Genomic DNA, 25172 nt, shown 5'->3' on the forward strand with positions numbered 1-25172 from the left:
AGCCTCTCTAGCAACGAGCTCTTGGTAAATAACCACAATAACCACAGCGCTTGTTTATCAGATTAACCTAAAGGGAGGGACTAATGCAAGAGATAATGACCGTATTGCAGAGATAAACTTTGTGGATAAGACAGGGGGGAAATGAAGAAAAGGAACCTTTAAGATCGCGGGATCTTTGAGAATATGCTTAGAAACAGGGAACTAGGTGGACCACCCTATGAAATAACACAAGCAAACAAAAAGCGGGTGGATGAAGACCACAAAGCAACCTGCCCAAAATGTGGGTGCTTGGTCCCTTTTAGGCTCTGAATAAGTATCCCAGCAACTTTGATAAACCTTGCCCAATGTTAGCATCCTAAAGCACAAGTCAAGAAGGTTGGAACTCGGCAAGCCCACCTAGATCGTCATGGACATCTGTTGTCCCAGGCTCCAGCATCCGTACCACCTTCTTGGGAGAACAGTTCCCCAATGTGCATTTAGAGAAATGTTCCCCTCTCGCTGCACGCTGACCGGAGGCACCTGGGGTCAGTCACGACAAGCCAGGACAATCAGATCTCATTTCTCTGAATTTCAAGATGAGTGACAGCTGGTGCAAACGGCTGGAGCAGAGGCACCCCAGTGGTGGCACCTGAAGGGATTCTGTGAATTCTTAGATCCTGTCCTTTTCAAACCCTAGTTCTTCAGCTTTTCCCTCCTTCTATGTGGTGCCCCGTATCCTTTCCATAAAGTTTTTTTGGAGGGGAGGGGAGTTAGTGTATAAATTGCAGAGTCTACTGCGACAAAAGAATCTCTATACACCACCCTCTGTCCAGTGCCTCCCCCCACTCCACTTTTACAGATGAAGAATCTGAAAAAGAGCAAAAGCAACTTACCCAACATCACAGTTATATGTTGTTTCTAAGCCCATCAGTCTAAATAAACTCGAGTAAGCTAAATGTCAGAGGTAGACAGTCCAAGAGTTAGGCCATCCAGACACCCCCCAGAAGCAGAGAGGAAGGATATTCGTGCAATCTCATCAATAATTGCTTATTAAGCAGCATAATACAGTATAAACTGCGGGGCACATGGTATCGGGAAGACCAAGTTCCTCCTGGCTTGAATTCACCATGTATTTGCTCTGGATCCTTGGCCAAGCTGCAGTACCTCAGGCTCTGTATTTGCAGGTCCACTCACTCATCCCACAAATATTTATCGAGGCCAATCGTGTGCCAAGCACCGTGCTAGGGGATGTGAACAAGGCAAGCACATTTCCTGCCCTCCACCCGGCATCTACCATCACGAAGATTAGAGGCGGCTGAAGGGTGGCAGATTATGCCACCCCAAATAGGTCACTTCAGCATGAGGATCATCTGGAGCTGAAGGCAAGTGAGAAGAAGCAGACACAAGAAAAGCTCCCTATCCTCCCCCTATTTGCCTAAAAGCAGGACATAAGTTTTCAAAGGCATCCCTCCTCCCCTCTCTACCAGGAAGGACAGAGTTAATCACCAGAGACAACTTTAGACCCTATCAGCCTGGAGAAGGCACCAGAGAAATCTACGCAACAAACTTTACTAACTAGCCTTTATCTACCATTTGTTTCCCATATATTTACCTGCCCACAGTTTACCGCCTTTAGAAGCCTAAAACTTCTTTCCTTTGTCCTGTCATTCCTCTACAAATTTACTGTTCTTTGTTGAAGATGCTATAGAAGTCTGAATTCTGAGTTACACATGTTTTTCCATATATACATGTATCTCCCATCTACATGTTAATAAAATTCTGTTTGTTTGTTTTTCTCTTGTTAATCTACCTTTTGTTACAGGGTTCCCAGTCGAGAACTTAGAAAGATAGAGGGGAAATTATTTTTTCCTCCCCTACAAGGTTATTTGTGAAAGTGCTCTGCAAACATCAACAGGCCACGTAGAAGATAGGTCTTACTATCTTGCCCCTGGAAGCCAAGGCACTGTTTTGTAGCCCACCGTCCTTCCTTCCTTCCGAGAATTGCTGCAAACCAGTGTTGCAACCACCTTCCCATTTCCCCTAACAAGCTGCCTACACAGCTATGGAGGAGGGGTGCATGTGTACAAGTGTGTGCGCACATTTGTGTGTGTGTGTGAGTGTGTGTGTGTTGAGGGCAAGAAAGCAAGGGCGGCCTAGGGATCAGGAACTCAGGATCCTCACTCAACGTTGCTGATCTCCTTTTCCACAGCCATATTCCTATCACCACATAACCGAAAGGCCATTTTAACCTTTGCATTCTTCCCCAAGTCCCAAATGTACCATCAAGAAGTCAAGAGATAAAGAGCTTCTAGAATACAAGGAGCCTGACATCTCCCCCAACGCTTACATCACCTCTTTCTCTAGCACTCCAGTCTCCCTCCAAAGGAATCCCTTTCCTTGAGCTGCCCTTCCTTTCCCCAGAAAGGAGTGGGCGTGGGGGAGGACTTGGAAAAAGAAACCATGCTGATATAATGCAGCCATTATAGCCCCTCGGCCCATCTGGACCTCTCTCCAGGGAGACTGATGCAAGAGGAGAAAATGTGGAGGCTGCCAGTTTTCTGCAAATCTGTAACCTCGGGGGAAAAAGGAGGAAAAGGGGGCAGTGGGGCACATGGGAGCTATGGAAGGGACTGGAAAAGAGCCATAAGTACAGAAGTCATAAAGATCCCATTTCTCCTGAACTGGCTGAGGAAAGCCTGGCCCAGCACCACCCACTCAATGATATCATTGTTTACAACAAAAGTGGTTTGAGAACCCCCAGAGAGGCCCCCAGTGAGGCCTCAGCTGCTAGAACAGGCAAAGGTCTCACCAGTTCCTGGGAGATCAAGTGCTTAGAATTGTAGATAAGGAGGGAAGACTACGTAAGAGCTCAAATTACGGAGATAACCAGGGTAAGGACAGACTTTGCTTCTGCCAGGCCTTTTAGGGTCATGGAAAGAGTACAGGACACTACTTTTCACAAATATTTTATCAGTGGATCCCCACCATGATCCTGCAAAGTTGGTGACTGGGGATTATTATCTCCATCTCGTGAGAAAACTAAAGATCTGAAAAAAGAAGTGGCTTGTCCGAGGTCCCATTACAAGCTAAGGACAAACCCAGGAACTGGCACCACTGCCCCACTACGTACTCAAGCAGGAATCTCAGACCGGACCTTGAATCCATTCTTCTCCCTCAGCCCATATTCAACCCATCTCCCAGTCTCCATGATTCCACCCTACAAATATCTCTGTAATCCATCCCCTTCTCTCCATATCAGCTACCTTTTCCCTAAATTAGATCACAATAATTTCTTACTCAGATTATAATAAAGCTTTTGAATGGGTCTTACTACTATTGCTACTTTGCCCCTTCCAATTCATCTTCTACACTTCAGTTGAAGCAGTCCTTCCCAAATGCATTTTGGATGCTGTTGCTATTTGGCTTTTGAAATATTCTTCATCAGCTTCCCATTGCCCTGAAGATAAACACCCAACCCCCTTAGAGAGCCTAAAAGGCACTCACCCCTGCCTACCTGGCCAACTTCTTTTTTTCAAATTTCTTTTTTTTTTTTCCCCCAAAGCCCCAGTAGATAGTTGTATGTCATAGATGCACGTCCTTCTAGTTGCTGTATGTGGGACGCGGCCTCAGCATGGCCGGAGAAGTGGTGCATCAGCGCGAGCCTGGGATCCGAACCCGGGCCGCCAGCAGTGGAGCGTGAGCACTTAACCACTAAGCCACGGGACCGGCCCGGCCAACTTCTTCTCTCACCACTTACTTCCTGCCTCTCACTCTCTGCTCTACCCAAAAAGAACTTCTTTTTATCTTCAAACTTTACTCTTGCCTTGGGACCTTTGTTCCTGCTGTTTCTGCTGCTTTGAACCCACCTCCCCTTGTATAAACCAACTCTACCATTTGGTCTACCACGACCTACTTCTTCCTTACTTCACTTCATCCTAGAAGCCTTCCCTGACCCCCAATCCAGGGTAGGTTCCCCTCCCCATGCTCCCAGGGTATCCTCTACTTCCCCTATCACAGCATGCCCCACATTGTTCGGTAACACTTTAGTTCTGTCTCCTCCACCATGCTTTAAGCCCCATGACGGCAGAGACTATGTTTAGCTTGCCATTGCTCTCCTGGGAACACCTAGGACCTAGCCCAATAACTGCCACGTAGTTGGCACTCACATTATTTGTTGAATAAAGGAAGAGAAGGAAAGAAAGACAAGAAGTTAAGAATTCCCAATGAGTAGTCCAGAGCTCAAGCCCAGTACACTAGAGACTCTCATCAGAAAAGCCAGGGACTCTCTAACCCAATACCTACCCCCAGTTGAGTTTGAGGAAGACCTGCAACTTGCTCCAGGGTGCCCAAAAGCCTATTCATTTAGTATTCAAGGTGTCAGCCAAAGGTCAGTATTATACCACTGAGTTCTAAGCAGAAAAAGAGTAAGCTTACTTTCTTAAAATCAAAATATTTCCTAGGTGAAACGTAAATGCAGTTTCATTCCCAGGACAGAGCCAGTCCAGAGGCCCCAGTATCGGCCTCCTCCTCCCATAGATTTTTTTCCTGGGATAGTCATGCTCCATTGCCCAAGCAAAAAGGTTGGAGAGTAGAAACATCCTCCAACTTCTAGGGAGTCTGGATGAAGAGCTTCAGCACATCCTCGAAGCTAGGGAGAAAATAGAGGTCCAGAAAGTGGGACTTCCAGCGCATCTCCCAAATCCAAATGTATATTCATGAATCCATCTGCATCCTGCCCACCATGCCCTGCTTCTCAGGAGACTCCTCCCTCTTCCCAGGTTGTAAAGAAGCCATCTCTGCCTTGTGCTCAGCCCCTTGCAGCCCATGGCTCCATCCACCAGGCACACCTCCAGCCACTCAGCTCAGCCCAAATTTCCCTTCAGTGGGGAAGGGCGGGGGAAGAATTTCTTCTCATCCAAGGTGTCGCAAATACAGCCTAGCTTTAAAGTGCACCTCAAGCACCTTTCCTAGAAATACCCCACCTACCTCCCAGACCACATGGTTTTACCTGAGGCAAGAGAGAGCTCAACTCAAAGTCAAAAATAGAAGAACGAAAAATTCAGCTTTAAGCCACTCAAATCCTCAGATAGCCGAGCCATGGAAGGAAAAGAAAGCCGGCTCCCATTCCCCACATACCACTCTTCTGAATTCAAATGATTTGGCTAGTTGCAATACTGAATTCCTAAGAGATTATTAGCCTTACAGTTTTGGTTCCCCTTGATCCAGACCAAATATTTATATATTAATTTCTCAGTTTGAATTCCTTTCTCATTCTTCCACTCATCTCCCCTCTTTCCCTCATCCAAAGCTCCCCCTCCTTGCTCCTGCAAGACAGAGCTCCAAGTAACCCTCCTTAGGGAAGTTTCTCTATCTCCCAGTCGGAAATTCTCTCTTCCCTCTTGCCTCCTCAGCCCCCTATGTTCAACTCTCTTATGTAAATTTGCAATCTGCCTTGGATGATGCTGTTTGCATGTTGTCTCTCTCATAGAGAGTAAATTGCCAGAGGGCAAGGATAGTGTGTTTGCATCTACTCCCTACAGCACTTAGCATAGGACTTTACACATAGGTGCTCAATCAATATTTGTTGAAATCAACCTTGTAGAATGGAGACAAGTTAGCTCTGTCTTAAGAGGTAGCAGATCCATCAACTGAAGAATGGATAAACACAATGTGGTATATCCATACAATGGAACACTATATAGCCATAAAAAGGAATGAAGTACTGACACATGCTATTCAACATGGAAAAAACTCACAAACGTTACGCTAAGTGAAAGAAGCCAGTCACGAAAGACCACATATTATATAATCCCTTTTAGATGAAATATCCAGAATAGGCAAAACTATAGAGACAGAAAGCAGATTAGTGATTGCCTAGAGCTGATGGGGGTGGGAGAGAATGGGGGGTGACTGCTTATATTAGTTTGCTAGGGCTGTCTTAACAAACTACCGCAAACTGAGTGGTTTAGAAAACAAACTTATTATCTCATAGTTCTGGAGGCTAGAAGTCTAAAATCAAGGTGTTGGCAGGGCCACGCTCCCTCTGAAGGTACTAGGGAAGGCTCTGTTCCAGGCCTCTCTCCTAGCTTCTGGTATTTCCTTGGCTTGTGGCAGCACAACTCAAATCTTCACAAGGCATTCTCCTTGTGTGCATGTCTATGTCCAAATTTCCCCTTTTTATAAGGACACCAGACATACTGGAGAAGGGGCCCACCCTACTCCAGCATGATCTCACCTTAACTAATTATATCCACAATGACTCTATGTCCAAATAAGGTCACTCTCAGGTACTGGGGATTAGAAATTCAACATACGAATTCTGGGGACACATTCAACCCATAACACTATTGATGGCTTCTTTCTGGGGTGATGAAAATGTTCAAAAATTAGAATATGGTGGGGTTGCACAACTTTGTAAATACACTAAAAAACACTGAAGTGTATACTTTAAATGGATGAACTGTACGGTATGTAAGTATATTATATCTCAATATAGCTGTTAAAAAAAAGAAGGCAGGAGAGTTTGGGTTTAAAGCGTCTACCCAAGCTTAACAATCAACCCATTGGTGAGAGAGTGTGAAAACAAGTTCTCTCAACAAGGGTGGCAGGATATAACTTACAGAGAAGCCAAAGGCAACATGCCTTTATCTATCCATGTGTTCCACCTAAACCCTCTTTGACCCAGTGATTCACAACTAGAAGGTGATCCTCTAGAATTACCTTCCAAAGAAGGTGTTTGAACACAAGGGTGTTCATGACAGCACTGTCTGTAAAAATGAAAAAAAAAAAAAAAAAGCGGAAAGAGCTTGAATGCCCATCAACATAGGGTGATTAAATTAATCGAGGCATCTTGATTATTACTGAATCTGGATGATAGGTATATGGGGATTCACGATATGATCCTCTCTACCTCTGCATGCATTTGATAATTTTTCATTAGAAGAAATTTTAAAAGTTAAAATTTTTAACTTTTAACAGTCATTAAAAATGATCCAATAAATTTACATGGAAATGTATCTATAACATACTCTCATAGTCTGCTGTATGAATGTAAAAGGGTACAGCCTTTGGAGAGGAATCTGTGGAGTGGGAGGTATAATTTGTCAAAATTTAAAACATTTTAAACATATACGCTATGTGACCTTGCAACTCTACTTCTGGGTATCAATCCTACAGAAATACTTGCAAATGTGCTTAAAGATTATGTATAAGCCTATTACTGCAGCATTATTTGTAACAACAAGAAATTGGAAACCTAACTGTCCATTAATAGAGAAATTAATAAATTTTGGTCCATCCATTCAATGGAATCCTATGTCACCATTAAAAAGAATGAAATAGGTCTATAAATGTGCTAATGTGGAAAGATACTGAAGATAAATAATGAAAAAGCAAATTGTAGAATAGCATATAAAGTATGATCTTATTTACTTTAAAACTCTATAACTTGTGTAATTTTTTTCTAGCATTGTATTATCAAAGTTTTCAAACGTTCCTAAAAGTTCTCGTGTAAATTTTTTTAAATGATTTGAGGATTGCCTGCTATATTTCCAAGTGAAAAAAAAATGTCATAAACTGAGGATACAGTATACACGTACGGTTAAAAAAAAATCTATGTAAAATAGTATGTTCATGGTAAATGCTCACTCACTGGATGCAAACTATGGTTATCTTAAGGTAAACAGCCTGTTGGTAAAGGCATCCTCAAACTCAAGAATCAACCCCAACTTCCTCCAAGTGCACAGCTTCCCTTCACTCCAACAAGGGTCGATCCGAGGCCAGCAGGGCAGCTGACAGCTTCCTCCCATTCATTTTACCCCATGCTCCTGTTGAAGGGCCGCCAGGAGAAATAAGCCTGAGACAAAAGAAAACTGTGGACATCCTTCCTGGCTACACAGGCAGCCCTGGCTGTGGGTCCCTGGAAGGAGATAGAGCCGGAACTGGTGAACAACCTCCAAGCTCCTTATCGGACAGTTCGGGGCCTTGCCAAGGGAGGGGCTGGGCACTGATTCTGCAGGCCCAGAAAAGAGGTACAGTTTGGCCAACTGGAGAACCCTGCAAAGCTGTGTTCTTGAGATACAGTTAGGTCAAACTGGGCACAGCTGGAGAGCAGAAGTGAGTTTCCTCCCAGGGGCAATGGGTTTTAAGGCCAAGTCTTCTTAATTACATTTGGAAACCAACTCAGGGGAATTCCCTCTTACTTCATTCTTAAATGTTTTTCCGACCCTGCAAAATACAAATAATAGCAACTATTTATTGGGCTCTCACAGTGCGCCAGGCACCATGTAAGTTCTTTAAGAGCATTACATGATCGAATTCACGTGACATCCGACAAGGTGGCCACTATTATTAGCTCATCATGTGGATGAGGAAACTGAGACTTGCAAAGGTGGAGCAATTTGCCAAAGCTTACATCACTAGCGGGGCAAGGAGCCAGGCTCTGAATCCAACCTGCGTGGATTACACCACTACAGTACACGGGAATCCAAATTTGAACCAGGGCCCAGGAAGGCAGAAGAGAAGGGAAGGAGGAGTGCAGAAAAATGGAGAAGTGATGCCAGTGCTAACCAAGGAAGAGCATCCTGAGCAGGGACAGGGCATCTGAGAGGCAATTTAAGGCCACAGCTAAGAGGCTGGGCTTGGGAGTCAAAGAGATCTAGCTTCATGTCCTGGCTCTGCCCTCCCCACCTAGGTGACCTTGAGCAAGTCAGACTGCTCCATGCCTCGGGGTTCCCATCTGCCAAACAGAGCTAATACAGGTACCTATATCTCATAGCGTGGTTGTGATGATTCAAATAGATGAAGCATGTAGAGACTGCAAAACAGAGCCTGCTACATAGGCATCTACATTGTACCTACTACCGTGATTGTTGACATCGTTAATATCTGACCATCATTCCTCAGCTAGAAGTTACCTGAAGGCAGACTGAGCATCAGAGAACATGACCCAGAACTTAGGAAATGCTGATAACCACAAACTATTTCTCAATATGTTTTTCTCTTGTCATTTTCATACTTGAAGACAGTCACAGGGGCCACATGCAATTCTTTGCATCACCAAGACACTTTAGAAAACATTTGTTCCTGACTTTGCACTAATGAAAGTTAGCATGTATTGAAAACATGCTTGCTATGTGCCAGGCATTGTACTAACCACATCATAATACATTATCACTAAACCTCACAAACCCTGTGTATTCATCTCCTATGGCTGCTGTGTAACAAATTACCACAAATTGGTTTATTAAAACAACAGAAAGTTATCTTCCCACAGTTCTGGAGGCCAGAAGAAGGAAATTGACATTGCTGAGCCAAAAGCAAAGTGTCAGCAAGGCTGCACTCCCTCTGCGAGATTCCATTCCTTGCCTCTTCCGGCTTCCAGTGGCTGCCTGCATTCCTTGGCTTGTGGGTGCATCACTGCAATCTCTCCCTCTGTGATTACATTGCCTTCTCCTCTTCTGTCTAGGAGAAAATCTCCCTCTGCCTCCCTCTTGAAAATATACTTGTGATTGCATTTAGAGCCAACCCAGATAATCCAGGATAATCTCCCCTTCTCAAGATCCTTAACTTAGTCACACTTACAAAGATTCTTTTTTTGCCATGCCATATAAAGTAGCATGGTCTCACATTCCAGATATTAGAATGTGGATATCTTGGGTGGCGGGGTGGGCACATTCTTCAGCCTACCCTATCCTGCAATGAAGGTATTAATGTCTATTTTCCATGCAGGCAGTAGAATATAGTAGGAGGCAAACCTGAGTTTGACTCCTGGCTCTGCCTGATATTGGGTAAATTACCTGAATTCCTCACAGTTGAGTTTCCTCATTTATAAAATGTAAATAACAATAATATCTCCTTCAAAGGGTTGCCATGAGGATTAAATAAGACAGTATGTGAAGTGCCTTTGCACAGTGACTGGCTCTCAGTAAATGCTCACTAAGGGGTGAGTACTATTGTAAATATAGATGAAGAGATAACATCCAGAAGGCAAGTGACTTGCCGAAGGCCACCTAACCAGGAAGTGTCAGTACCTGTAACTGAACCTGGGTCTCTGGCACCAGAGCCCAAGCCTGTCCTACCGTATGGATTACGGTGTTTCGGGCCTATGTACTCACAGTCTTCAGAATCAACATGTCTAGGTTATTTCAATTCCCGATGCTCCCTGATACTCTCTTCAGGCAACCATTTAGCTGCATCCCTTCAGATCACCACTCGTAATTACTAGGCTGACTTTACGCAATGGACTCTAAGAAAGCAATGTCATGTTTCCAATGATTTAGAAGTAACGGAGACCCTGCTTATGCAGGGGTGGGGTTGAGAATTTGTACAAAGATCACATCAGATTGGCTGGCAATCCATCTGGTCTGCAACTCCAGGGGTTCTGGAAACATGAGAATTGTAAATGAAATCAGTCTCAGTCTACAAAGCTACAACTGGAAACTACATCTCAGACAGGACCACGAGGTCTCTCTCTGGGGCCAGGCACCGAGCACAGCGCTTGGAATTCAAATTCACTTATGCCTTCACTGCCTCAGAGTCAGTGCAGCAGGGTTAATTCAGTTCCTGATACTTCAAAAAAATGTTTGAAGAAAATTTCAGACACTCACAAGCAGCTCTCATCAAATTCTGGTGTCTCCACCCAGCCATCCAACCATTTCCTCGGCACCAGTCTCCTTGGGTTATAAAATCTCAGCTGCAGGGAGCAGGGAGCCCAGCTGTGTGCTGAGTTTGGAAAAACATTTTGAATACTTTAGATCTGCCAAATACTTGGTTAAAGAGTGACATCCTCTAATTTCTTAAGCCATGTGTATTTTAAGTGAAATGTAATCCATATGTCTGTGACTCATTTAAATGCAACTCAGTAAAGCACGGTTTACCAAAAGCATTGGGATATCATCTTAAGCCTTTCTTAAGCTTCTCTTTGATCCAGGAAATTGAATATTGCCAACAACAAATGAAGCTCCTGACAAGAGAGGGTCGAAGAAAGCTGTCCTTTATCCTAGATAAGATGTTAAAGTCTACTCTTGACCCCAGAGGGAGCTGGGAGGGTGGGGGTGGGGGGAGCTCCACGGCCTGGGTGGTAAGCAGAGTTTTGCTCCGGATCAGCTGCATATTTCTCCCAGGCCTCCTTGGAAGAGAAGAGCAGCAGTAAGAGGTGGTAACTAATCCATCCTGTCTATTGCTGAAAAACTCCTTTCCTGCCTGCTAATTCTCCCCTTTGGGGGTCCTCCAGTATTATACAACTCAGTAGGGGTGAGGGAAAAAGGAGAAAATTAGGGAGTTGGATCACTCCATCAGAGTGAATGACTGTTAATTTTCCAGGTTGTAGCTTGATTTCCAGGATAACAAAAGCACTCTCCTTCCCTGTGGTATCTCTGAGGGATTGATAAGAAGTTAGAGACGTTAAGAGAGATTAGATTAGAAGTAATGGTGGGGACTAGAATCAGCAAACCTCTAAATGCCCAAATTCTGCATTGACAATCACTGTTCCCCATGAGGTCTAGAGGTAGATAAACACACAAAAGAAAACAAATATCCATTCTTACCGGCTAGACTTGTACAAAAAGGATATCTCTTTAGCTAGGGCTGGAACATAATACATGGGGAGAGACCTAAGGACATCTCTCCCTTTCCCAAGCCAAAATTTAAATCTTATCAACCTTTGGACTCAAGGAAGGACAGTATAGTGAAGAGATGAGAGTTCCAGAATGTGCCTAAGAGACTAGCAGAGAGAAGTATGCCGCCAACGGTCCTCTGGGCGCAGTGCCCACAGCTGAGCTGCTCATTAGCTTTGGAAGGTGACCTTGTAACGTAGTGACCTGCCCTCTGGTAACGCAGCCCAATGAGCCGCCTGCAAGCTGGTTCAATAGTTCAGCGTGCTCTCCTCCTGAAAAAAAGTAGAGAAAGGAGACGGGAGAGAGCCAGGACCGACATCTCCCTGGAGGCATTCATCTCCCCAGATGCCCACAGCTAAGAAAGATTCCACTTGATTCTAGCAAACAAGTTTTTGTCCAATATGGTTTCTGGGTTGATGAGGCAATCCTCAGAGCACGGAGGAAATTACATGGAGAAAAAATACTATGGATTTATGCCTCAAAACTGTGGGTTGTGGAAATAGCAGCCTATAATTTCTTCCCTGTAATTTCCCTTCTCATGTTTATATTGTCTAAAGAGTGGGTCCTGAGCTAGTTCATCCATGGCTTTGGGGGCCATTTGCCTTTATCCCACTGCCCCCTATTTCCAGGGATGTCTCCACAACTGGAGAGCAAACTCCCTGAGGCAGGGACTTCTTTTCCATTCGTCCACTTACACAGTGTCCTTTAAATAGATAGTGCAGGAAAAGCTCTCAGAGCCCAACTGGGACAAAATCCCCATTTTACAGATGAGAAAGCTGAGGCCCAGGAGGGCCGACTGGCTTGATGACCAATTCCACATCATCTGTCTCTGAGCTCAGCACTCTCCCCACTGTACCACACTGCCCCAATCACAAGTAAGGTTCTCCTAACAACAGCTACACACCAACATTTGCAAATTATGTGTATATGCGTGAGTAAATGTAAAACGATGTAATATATACTTTATTAGAGCAGAGTACTACTTTCATGACACACAGTTGAGCCAAAAAAAACAAGTGTGGAACAATACGCATAATATAACCTCATTTCTGCTCCTCCCTCCCCAACAAAAATAGCAGCCCATGTGTGTGCTTCTGTACGATTGTGTTCTCACACCCATAGAAAAGGTCCAGAGTATGCCCACCAAACTGTTAACGGTGAATTCTCCTTGTGGGTGGGAGACTTTCATTCTTTTACTTATTATCTTTGGTATTGCTACATGTTTTACAATGAGCATGTAGTGCTTTTGCAATTAAAAAACCATGAGCAAGGGGCTGGCCTGGTGGCGTAGTGGTTAAGTTTGCAAGCTCCGCTTAGGCGGCCCGGGGTTCACAGATTCACCTCCCTGGTGCAGACCTACGCACTGCTTATCAAGCCATGCTGTGGCGGCATCCCACATACAAAACAGAGGAAGATGGGCACAGATGTTAGCTTGGGGCCAATCTTCCTCAGCAAAAAAAAACAACCCTGAGCAAGAAATAGTAGTTGCCATTTTACTGAGTGTGGAATACAAGCCAGGCACTATGCTGGACCCTTTATATGCATCTCATTTCATCCTCCCCAAGGCTCTACAGCATGGGACTATAATTATACCCCAGAGAGGGAAACTGAGGCTTAAAGAGGGCATACAGCTAATAAGTGGCAGAGCCAGGATCCGAACTCAACTGTGCGATATGAAAGCCATATTCAGATTATCTGTAAGATGTCACTCTTTTTCAGCTGCAGTAAACACAGAGGAGGGTGTGTGTCTCCCATGGGAATGTCATCCGTTTATCCTGAGTTGCTTCACAGCAGAAAAAGGCTGCTGGCTGCTGTGCTATTGAACTAATGCATCTTGGGGTGTCTGCTGCCTGAGCTGAAGGCCTGTTTGCTACGCCCCCTTTCTCCTGGCCCATCCGCTGTGCTCCTCCGTCCTCACCATTCTTAGCCATCGCTCCATGAGTGAATTCCATTAAAAGCCTGCTCACTGCTATTTTGGGCCATGCATTAGCACGCGGGCTCTGATTTGATGATGGGAGAAGGCCAGACACCTTAGGATGATGAAAAAGAAATTAGAACTGTCTTCCGCCTCCCCTCAGAGCCCCAGAAGCCCTTGCCCACAGCTCCTAGAAGGCCTGGGGATCCAAGTATGGGGGGGGGGGGAGTAGAAACCTTCGTAAATCTATTAGGGCCTTTGAACTTGGCTGTTTCTTCTCCTTAGAACTGTCATCTCCCAGCCGTCCACATGGTTCACTTCCTCACCTCCTCCAGGTCTCGACTCAGATATCAATTCACCACCAAGGCCTTCTCTGATCACCATTCTAACATAGCTCTTCCCTCCCCACCCCCTGCTCTCACGAGCCCTTATGTTCCTTTGCTTCCTCCACAGCGCTTGTCATCGGATATACACCACGTTCACTTGTTTATTTGTTTACTGTTTCTGCCACTAGACTATAAGCTCCAAAGGGCAGAACTGTTGTATTCACAGCTACATCCCCAGGACTGACACTAGTACCTGGCATGCTACAGACACAGAGTAGATTAAAAAAAAATGAATGAATCCATTGAGGACGGTAAGAACCAGAGCCGGAGGAGTCACTTAGCACGGGGCCTAGTTTCCCCTCAAATAGCACAGGATTATAAAAACTAACACAGCAACTTGAACACTCAGAAAAGCATCGTCTCCCCCAAAGCTGTTTTGAATCCGGGCTCGCACGCACCATGAATGAGAAGGCTTTGGGAAATAAACACACTAGGAAGTCCTGTGCAGTCGGAGTTCCGCTTGCTAACACACGTTCAAAAACAAAAAGCCCAATTTAGACGAAAATAGCAGGAAGCCGTCCCCCAGGGATACCTGGTGAGGTCATACTGCTTGGCTCTGTTGCTTCCATTTTTGTCAAGTCTCCTGCCTCCTGCCAACTCAAGGAGGCCAGGAACCACATCCAGGCCCCCGCTGCTCACTGGGAAAGCACAGAGCTGCTGGGAGCAGCAGACAATAGAACCACATCCTCGGGCTCTGCTCTGGAACCTCAGTGCGGGACAATGAAAATCACAACAGCTGTTGACCACTCACCGGGTGCTCTATAAGTACTCTGTGCACATCACCTCATTCAGTCCTCACAACCACCCTATGAGGTTGATATTACTATCTTCATTTTATAGGTGAGGACACTGAGGTTCCAAAAGATGCAGCAATTTGCCCCAGGTTACACAGCTAGTAAGTTGAATCTGGGTTTCTCTGACTCCAGACCCAAGCCAAGAACACAAATGATCCTAGTCTCATCTCTCTCATTTATATGCTGTGTGACCTTAGAAAAGTGCCTGTGCCTCTCTGTGTCGAAGTTTCTACATCTATGCATAAGATTGTTGTAGTCAGCATTTTCTAGGGCTTCTTCCCACTCTAACTTCCTATGACTTCTTGCAAAGGTTTCAAAATATGAGGGAAGGATGGGACCTCTGCTAGGCCAGTCCAACTCCTAAGAATTTGCCCATGACATCACCTCCATCCCTTGGACTACCCAGAGGAAGCTGAAGGGTCAAACGCTCTACCAGGGGGCAGAATAGGACAGATTAGATTGAGGGGGCAATAGGGACATATAGACTAGAGCTAGAGGGTTGCGGCCATGAGAAGCTAAAGCAGGCCCCCGAAAGAGACTGTCAAGAACTGACCCTGAAATGGCCTTTTCCTGCAGGACAAAAGGAAGAAAACGCAGGAAGAAATCCCAGGTAGGCAGAGCCTGCACGCTCTGGGGACTCAGCCAGCCAGGTTTGTTCCAGGGAAATGGGATAAAAGGAACACATTCCTAGGCTGGTTTTAGTCTCAGGAGGAAAGCAGCAAAAAATGACTGAGCAGCCCATCTTTCTGGCTTCCCGAAGGCCATATACTAGAGGCAAAGGGAAGACGTGGATGAAGCCCCATTACTGCGCATGCTATGTAAGTCGAACTTTTACGAAACTTCTGACTCCACTCATCGTCTTTTGCAAGTGTCCAAAAAGTCCAAATTTGGAATAATTTATATTTTCAGTTTCCACTCAAACTTAGCAGCCATTCCCATCCTTCTGGATATGGGAAGGTCCCTATCCATCCCTTTCTTGGCAGTGATGCATTTGATTGCTCATCTGCTCTCAGCAGACTCTGGAGGCTGCCAAGAAGAGACAGGCAGTTCTCTGAGCCGTGTAGCCTTATCTGCAAGGTCCGTGCAGCAGAATGAAAAGGGACTATTGGTGAGGAAACACCAAAGGCCTTCAGGGTCTCCCAGCCGAGTAAGGAGAGCTCTCCACTGGCCAAGCAGATTAAGAATGGCCAAAGAGTTGGCAACAGACGCAGTCATGCATTATGTCTATTCACCTGCTCAATAACCTGAATCAAGATACAACTGCGCTTGATGGCAAATCAATGGGGAAATATTTTTGAGCCAGGCTGCCACCCAAGATGAATGAGATTAAGAAGATGGAGGAACTGCCCAATGAAGCCCGGAGACTGCTGACCATGCCCTTATTGGCAGAATCTCAGATTTAGTTGACCCAAAACAGACGGAGCAGCCAGGGTTTGAGGCGCCAAATCCCACAACACTCCACCTTGCCTCTCTGCTCTCCGCTATTTTCCTCTAATCTCCTTCACTTCCTGCCATGCGCTGTGCTGGAGCTAGTAAGACAGCTGCCAAAGTCCTCCAGTCATCCCTCCCTCGTCTCAAACTCACTCACACACACACACACACACACACACACACACACACACACCCCTGTGTGCCTGCAGTGAACTCTAAGAAGCCCTGAAAATACAATCTAAGGAGATGTCACACAGTTCAGTAATTTCACAGCAATTCAAGAAATTGTAGAAATGCTGTCTTTGCAAGACACTCCCCATGGAGGAACCAAGGATTGAGAGCTTAGATCACTGTATTAACTACTTTCTTCCAAAACAGCGGTACCTGCGTCCGGCGTTGACATGGAAGTGAGTTGTTTCATTTTAGACAAAGGAGAAGTCCACTTACTCATTCTTCTCCAGGTCCAGGATCAGTTCTCGCCCCTCAGCCATTACCCTGAGCTCAGCTTTGAGTGGATGCTAAAAGCAACAACAAAAGAATGTCAGTTCCTAAAAGCAGGGAACAAGGCTCCCAGGAATGGGCCCAGGATGGAGCACAGAGTTCTGACATTGATTCACAGGAAGTGAATGAAAAGGGTCAATTGCATTTCCAGCCCAAACATGAAAGAACTTCAATCCCAGAAGGACCCAGTTCCCCTCCCCCATCTGCCTTCTCCTGAAAGACAAAGGAAATAAACTCCAAGCTGAAATGTGGTGTAAGTGCACGCAGGTCTGGAAAGGCCAATGCTGGAAAACACAATCTTCAACAGCAAATTTTGTGTGGAGCCAGATCTGGGCTCAAGTGCTGGCTCTGACAGCGCAGTTGTGTGAACTCGGGCATGTTACCGAACCTCCCTACAGCTCAGTCTCCTCATTTATAAAACAGAGACAAAAATAGTCAACTTTATGGAGATCTTGTAAGGATTAAGTAACATAGTGAATATAAAGAATTTATCACAGTGCCTGGAACACAGGAAGCCCCCCATACTTGTTGGCTGTTATCTAAAATACCAAGGAAGCTTCTTCACGGTGGGTTCTTATTTTATTTTATTTTGGCTCTTGGTTTGGATACACCAGTCATCTCAGAGGAGACAATTAGGAGACCTTCACACTAAGGTTTTATAGGTGCAAAGGAAGATATATTTTACACATAAGAGAAAATTTGCTGATGGCCAAAGTTGCTAGGTACCCAGCATAAATCATTTAAGATATCATACAAATGGCCAATAAGTGTGAAAAACATGTTCAGCATCACTGGTAACTGCCCCCCTTCCTTTTTTTTTTTTTTTAAAGATACCTTTCAAAAAATCAAAGTGACAAAGATTTTTTAAAACCATAAATTACAATGCAGTGAAGCATACTGTAAAATGGGCACTCTCACACCCTGCCAGTGAGAATTTAAATTGATACCAACTCACTGGAAAATAATTTGACAGCATGGACCAAAAGTTTTAAAACGTTTGGACCCTCTGACCCAGTCATATAAGACCCTGTTTGAAGGGAACAAATGGAAGCACAGGCAAAGGTTTATACACAAGGATGCTCATTACTTATAATAACAACTAATGAAATATAACCTAGATGTCCAAAAACAGGAGAATGGTTACATAAAAGATGATCCATTCATATGACAAAACACTAGATAGTCATTAAAAATGATGACTTTAAATAATTTTAATAATAATAATAATTTTATAATAATTTTAAATTATCAGGAAAGTCTACATGATAGTCATTAAGCACAAAGGCTCAAAACACAACACTGAATATCGTATTTAAATATACCTTTGTAAAGGGAAAAAAGTAGAGAGAAATAAACCAAAGGGTTATCATAGTTACCTCTCAGCTGTGGGATCATGGGTTAGTTTTATTTCGTGCATCTTTCCTTGTTTTTATGATTGCTTTTATATCTTTAAAAATGGGCTTTTTATCTCTTTTTACCTTATTAGTGTGGAAATTTCAAAGAAATTAAAAATCCAAGTCATAATAAACTTCCATGCTTCAACAATCCAACTTAGGGCAGTTGAACTTTCTTTTAAAGGAAGAAATTATTTATTTAAAACAGGATTTTTACATATTTAAAACAGGATTAATTCTTTGGAGTGTTTTAAATATGTGCTCTCTACTTTGAGACCAAGGAACCAGTAAACTCTTGCAGTCTCTTTCAATTCACAGAAGCTCTTGCTAGAGTGGAGCTTCTTCCCCTTTGAAGGTTGACCTCAAAGCTTAGTTTTGGCGTGTCTAAGAAAGTAGGTCACCTGCTTTGCCACCTCTGGTTGGGGGCCTGCCTCTTCCAAGCACATTCCTCTTCTTATTTGCCTCAAACCCTACTTCCCATCCCTGAGACTTTGGGGCCACCAAGGGCTCTGATGAGATCTGAAGGTTCCGATCCAGGACGCTTGGGCAACCCTGTCCTTCGCTATTTTTTTGCTAATTTATCCTGTTGACTTCTCTTAAGAAGGGACATTTCAAAACCATGGGGGGAAGGAAGCTAGGGGGATATTTGCCCAATAATTTTCACTAAGGGGTTCACTTCTCTATTTCTGATGCCCTGATTCAGCTCTGCCAACGTCTATTCTGGGTACTGGTTCTTTGCCACCTTACTCTGGGGAGTTCTGGAGCAAAGTTCTGGAGCAATTCTGCCCAATCACATTAAGCATCAGGGACAGAGTCCCCAGTGGGCATTTGACGAAAAGCACATGGCAACAGAGCTGTAGCAATTCCCTTATCCAAGAGGTAGGTGGCCCTGTGACAGCCCACACAAAAAAGGAAAGTTGACACAAATCAAAGCACTGTCACCTCTCCCCCAAAGAGACACAAGGTGCAACATGAATACAAATATTTATTTTTAAGTGGGTAATCCAAAAATATTTCTCTCTGGTCTGGAAAATGCTCGGACACTGATATTTAAAGTAGATGTTCCTTGTTTCCAGGGCACATTTCAAGCAAAACAATGAAACAGCATTGCAAGATCTATGCAGCTTCCTTGTCCAGCTTTATTCAGCTTTTCTCTTGCAACTCCACTCTGTGCCAGGAAGGAGCAACATCATCGCTCCTAGGAAGTGCAAGGAGCTGACCTGTTTATACTTCCCCCAGGGAAAGGTGAAAATTCCTGTGGAGATCTTCAGCTCCACATGGTACTGGAAATCTGTCCCCTATATTTGCATCCCCCTTAAGATCTAGTACAATATTTAGTGCACAGTGAGTGATCAATTAATGTGTGATGAATGAATTACATAGATGAGAATAAGAGGCCTGAGTGGGACCTTCCTTCTACTCTCTCTGTCTCTCTGACACTCATTTATTTGTTCACTCAACAAATAGTTATGGTGCCAGGCACTGTGCTAACTATTTCTATAAAATATAATGACCCAGATTCTGGGCACACAATGGCTGGAAACAAAGACAGGATCTGGAGCTCCACTTTGTTTCTCAGGCCCTTCCTGAGGATGCCCGGCATCCCACATCTGGAGGGAAGAGAGAGGCCTCTACAAAAAGTATCAGATCCATTCCTCAGGCAATAACGGATAGGTTGGACTATCCAAGATCTTAAGTTTTAAAAATAACCTGCTCAGAAGGGCCATCCATTAATTTGTCTAGACTTTTCCTGAAGCTATTTTCAGCCTCTCCTACTTTTTGATGAAATGAATTCCATGCATTTATTGTCTTTGGGATAAAATGTTACTTTCTTTCATTTGTCCTAATATTTTCGCTATAAGTTCCCTTATTAAATCCAAATTGGAGCATTTTTGGACAGGTATGTATTATTCTAGCCATAATTTCAAGGATTCCAGACATTTCTCCTCTCCATTTACCTTTCCAGACTCAAGAGTTACAAAGTCTGAAATTTTTCCTGACACAGCTCTCTCCTCTCTCCTACTGTAATCTTGCTCTTATATGTTGCCCAATGAGCCACTGACTGTTTAAACCCAAAGGGATCTTTTTAACTACCCCCTCTCCCCGGCTCTCCTCCTTCTTATTCACTCTAAGCCCTATCTTATAAATGAGGAAACTGAAGTTTAGAAAGTGGAAGGTCCCATAGCCGGTACTGGCACACAGTAGTCATATCATCCTTTCTAGCTGCTTCATGTCTGACTTTAGCTGTGAAAACCAGAACCACAAAGAATATCCTAGATGCACAGGTCCTCTCTGTAAGAACAGGATAATATTTTCTGTCTTATTCCCAATCCCCTCGATAAAGCCTGTGCATTTCACGGCCCAAGGACCATCCTGGATTTTTAGATATAAGTCCCCAGTACTAGGTCCCTACTCTGCCTCTTATTAAAAACAGAGTTTGGATTATTCTTTCTCTCCAAGTTATCTCATCAATAAAATAAAAGAAGTATTATGCAGAGCAAAAATAATAATGACAATATTTAATCAATTCCAATTTAGAGTCAGTGACTTCTGTAACACATATTTGCACTTAGCTTGTGTCAGCATTAACATGGCTTTTCATTTCCTCGACTAATAGCATTCGGAAGTGTTCTAAAACTTTGTCACACAATGAAGGAAAGTCCCATCTAGGATTTCCAAAACCAACACACAGAGGATAGAGTGGGCCACAAACAGAACTAATGGTGATGCCTGGGCCTCCAGGAAAGCTGAATAGGTTGCCCCAAGCCTGACAGAATGGAGCTGTCATTCCTGCCTCTGAAAATGAGATATCTTGAGTCTTACCTTTTCTCTCACGGGGCTTTCTAGAGCCTTCCACTGAGGTATTATTAGTTCATGCTGCAGCGGGGGGCTGCCTTCCCCACTTCCTCCTGCCAATACAGGATACACAGCCATTAGAATTCCAGACCTCTGTGGCCTAGCTGAGTCAAGCATGTACTGCCAGCGGGGAAGAACCCCATATTGGGTCATTAGACGACCTGCTGCATTCCAGGCTCTTGGTACTTGCTATGGGTCAAGCACTCTGCTAGGTGTTGGCAATATAGTGGTAAACAGGGCTAAGAAGGTCTCTGTACTCCTCACAAAGTTTACCTTCTAGAGCTGGGAGATAGACAATATCGTACACAGATATCCTCAAACGGTACAACAGGGTCATGGAATAAAGAGATGCTGAAGGGGGGGGCCTATTTTAGAAAGGATGATCAGCAAAGATGGCATTTAATGGAGACCTGAGGGACAAGAAGAAGGCAGCCATGCAAAGACCCGGGGGAAGAATGCCCAGGTAATGGGACCAACAATTACAATGGCCCTGCCTGAGCAGAAGCAGACTTGGTCTGTTTAAAGAACAAGCAGAAGGCAGAGGTAGCTGGAGTCTAGTAAATGACGGGGGAAGTTGGTAGGAGATGTGCTCAGAAAGGCAGCCATGGGTCTGATATCACAGAGGCCATGGAAAGTGTCTGGCTTTTATTATAAATAGACTTGGAAGGCACTGGAGGGTTTAGACATAGCAATATGATCTGCATTCAGTTTTAAAACGATCACTCTGCCTGCAGGCTGGAGAAAGGGGTGGGGTGGGGGAGGGGAGAAGTGAGAGTAGGAGCAGGAAGGCAAAGCTGAAGACTTGCAGGAGCCCTGATGAGAGATGATGGTGGCTCAGACTCAAATGACATCAGTGGAGAGGAATGAAGTGGTTGGATTCCGGGTATATTCTGGAAGTCAAGCCCACGGGTATTATTCCCATTGAGCTTCAGTTTTCTCATCTGTAATATGCAGACAATGATACCCGCCTGCCCATCTCACAGCATTACTGGGGAGAGTCACTGTGAAATTGCTTCCCAGTCCACAAAGCATCATTGCACTAACTTGAGCTCCCTAATGCCAAGTTTGCATCTGTCTATCACTTCCCATTTTCCAAGCCACTCTCACCACCCAATTCTCCTTCATCCTCAAGACAACCCCTGAGAGGTAGGTAGCAAGGTTCCTATTTTGCAAGAAAGGTGAATTGAAACTTGTTTGAGCAGAGACTTGTTCCAGGCAGTTCAGGCCTCAAACACCGGTTGCAGACAATCCTAATAAAGTGGTAATTTCCCAAGACCTAGGTAAATTAGTGTCCACAAGAATAGGCCAAATCCATAGGACTCCTGGAGATGAGGGTGAGGATTTCAAAATCTATTCTTTCTAAACCAGCCACAAAATATGAGTGATATATAAAAGATGGCCATAGTTGTTCTGTTAGAGTGATGGGATTATGAGTGATGAACCTTCCTTTCAGATTACTGATATAATGTATTCTCAATCAAAATATATCCTAAAAAATAACCTCATTAGACTTGCATTAATTGCATCCCATTGGTAAAAACCAGAAGCGATGCATTCATTTATTTATTACGTGATTTCTAAGTACTTAACTATGTACCAAGTACTATGCTAGGTGCTTGATATTCAGGAGGAACCAGAGAGGAATAGACCCTGTTCTAGTGGCCCTAATAAGTCTAGATTCTTTGTAACAAAAAGGAATTATATGACATTTAATGGAATATTTAAAGGAATGAGATGATCTTTATGATTGCAAAAAATACTGAAAGCAATCTAAAGGCTCAATCATAGAGGAACACAGTACATCTTAAGAAAAATTGTTCAAAACTTGGAAATAAGACAAAGAGCAAGCAGGATGTCTTTCAATATCACATTGGAGCATTGTTGAACAGGCCCTCCCATAGATCATTGAATTAATCAGAGGAATGTACCTTTGTTTGACTTTTTACATTTCCTATTAATTAAAAGACTATACTCTGAAGTCATGTGTTAACTCTAGATTTCTGTCTGGTAGAGATGCAAATGACTTCAGTATAGTGGAAAGATAACTAAGAATTATGGTTGTTTGGCCCCATGGGGCACTGACCACTTTGTATCTGTCCCAGCATATGATTTCAATATTCTCCCATGCCTGTACCGCTCCAGGTCTTCTAATGCTTTGAATCAGCTTTACCATTCTATTCACTGCCTCATTAATGAATTAAATAAATCTTTGCCATCCATTCATCCTGTATTTGTACGAGAGTCATGTTTTTAACTTTTTGAAAATGAGACTTCTGCGATTCCTTGACGGAATTTACAGTCATCAAAATCATGCTTTTGAAGTATGTAACGACGTGGGAAATGCTCATAATGTGCAGAGGGAAATGCTCATAATGTGCAGTGGAAAATGCAAGGCACAAAACTGTACATATGGTATGGTTCCAATTTTATCAGTATATATTTATAGGAACACACACACAAAGAAAAAGAGACTAGGAAAGCAGCGGAAAGAGAAGCCAAAAGCAGAAAAACAGAGGAAAAAGAGAGAGGGGGAGGCAAGCGAGGGAGGGGACCGGCTGTTTTCTGCCTGTTCTGGGTCTCCCGGACATCCACCACCTCTCCGGGCGCACAAAATGGGAACAAAGCCGGGGCTCCTGGGCTGGGGGACGGCGGGGGCGCAGTCCCGCGGAGTTGCGGGAGACGACCCTCAGGTCCCCAGCCACCCAACCCACCCGCCTTCATCCCTCCCCAATACTCCAGCGTCCGCCCACTTACTTCTGGTCCATCCCGGCAGGGCGAGCGCCAGCAGGCATAGCCGGGCGGCGCCCAGTCCCCTGGGCATGGTGGCAGCGGCCCCTCGCGCGCTCCCCGCTCACTAACACACGGCCATGCCAGCCCCGCAGCCAGGCGGCGGCGCGTCTGGAACCCACTGCTCGCCCAGCCTCCCATCCCGGCTCCCAGCCATCAGCTGCGACGCTCCGCCCTCATCCCGCAGGGCTCAGCCATGGGGTGGAGGAGGGGACGCGTCGGCAGGAGGGGTCGGGAGGGGAGGAGCCCTGGGGAGCCCTGGAGAGCCAGGCCGGCTCAGGTGATGGGGAGCAGAGGAGCGAGTCCGAGCCCGATGAGAGGCAGGGATTCATAGCGGGTGCGGCCTAGGCAGGGTCAGAGGCTCCGGCTTCTAGGAGTTAAACTGGACCCTCTCTACGCTTAGTCTGTCTCGCACTGTGCTAGACGCCTTGGGTGACACCCGGAGGCTGCTCACCCAGCGCCGTCCCCCAGAAGCCACCACTCTTGGAGGCAGGCTCCGAAAGAGTTAACTGATCCACCAGGCACAAAGAACTAAGTGCTATGTGGAGTTGTTTTCTTAGCAGGACACAAATCAAGCCATTCCTTCTGACTGGGAGGAAGGGGGTGGTGAAGAGAGGATTCCCAGAGGAGAAGACATCTGAGCTCGGGAGGAAGAGAAAGGGAGCACTAGGCAGGGAAAACGGCCTAGACAAGCGTGCTAGGGCGAGAAAGCCCATGGGCTGTACTGGGGGAAAACCAGCATTTGGGATGGTTAGAATTTAGGGCTTTGCAGGGAAATGGAGGGAGATGGTACCTGAAAATGACGACCACTGCTGTCACTTACTGAGGGCTTACTATCTGCTAGAGTAAGAAAATAATGATAACTAAGACTGATAACACCCTTACTAAGGGCCAGACACTGTCCTTAGCAGTTTGCATACATTAACTTAATTAATCTAGGAAAAGAACTACTTTTTATTGTCCTTTAATATGTTCCAGGGACTCTGCATACCTCATCTCTTTTCATTAGCCCAATAATCCCCTGGGGTAGGTACTAATATTATTCTGTTTTAGAGATGAGAAAACCAAACCTGAGAAGCTAAGTAAATTGCCCAAGGTCACACAGCTAATGTCAGAGTCTGAATTGAAGCCCACATCCGTACAACTCCAGAGCCTGATGCAGCACACCTTATTTTATAGATGGATAAACTGATAATCAGAGAGAAGTGGCTTGCATAAGATCCCGTAGCAAGTTTTGGCAAAGCCTCGTTCTAGAAACTGAGCCTCAGACCTCTTGTCATCTGTTCCTTTCACTGAGCCTTTCTTCAAACCCAGGTTTGCACAAGTAAACAAGATGCTGTGGGCTGGAGAGGACAAGGCACTCCTGAAAATGACTAGTAGGTAGGTCTGTCAAAACCAACGGGCACCCATGGGATAAATAAAAGATATGGTTCTTGCTATTGATGTATTTAGAGGCTGTATTAGTCTGCTCAAGCTGCCATAACAAAACACCACAGACTGGATGGTTTAAACAA

General features: G+C 44.7%; 1 protein-coding gene across 1 annotated transcript in view; it reads right to left on the reverse strand.

The window, feature by feature from the left end:
* The window catches only part of ADAM19 (ADAM metallopeptidase domain 19), an 80527-nt gene extending 56534 nt beyond the window's left edge, over window positions 1-23993 (reverse strand). Inside the window, exons 1-3 of the mRNA XM_058544842.1 lie at window positions 23626-23993; window positions 20839-20924; window positions 16568-16638 (exon numbers count right to left, since the gene is read on the reverse strand). Of these exons, the coding sequence (XP_058400825.1) occupies window positions 16568-16638; window positions 20839-20924; window positions 23626-23692 (224 nt within the window). The 5' untranslated portion in view covers window positions 23693-23993. The remainder of the gene's footprint in view (window positions 1-16567; window positions 16639-20838; window positions 20925-23625) is intronic.
* Between the last annotated feature and the right edge of the window lie 1179 nt (window positions 23994-25172).

Source organism: Diceros bicornis, chromosome 1 (assembly GCF_020826845.1).
Source record: "Diceros bicornis minor isolate mBicDic1 chromosome 1, mDicBic1.mat.cur, whole genome shotgun sequence".
In the NCBI taxonomy this organism is placed as follows: Eukaryota; Metazoa; Chordata; class Mammalia; order Perissodactyla; family Rhinocerotidae; genus Diceros; species Diceros bicornis.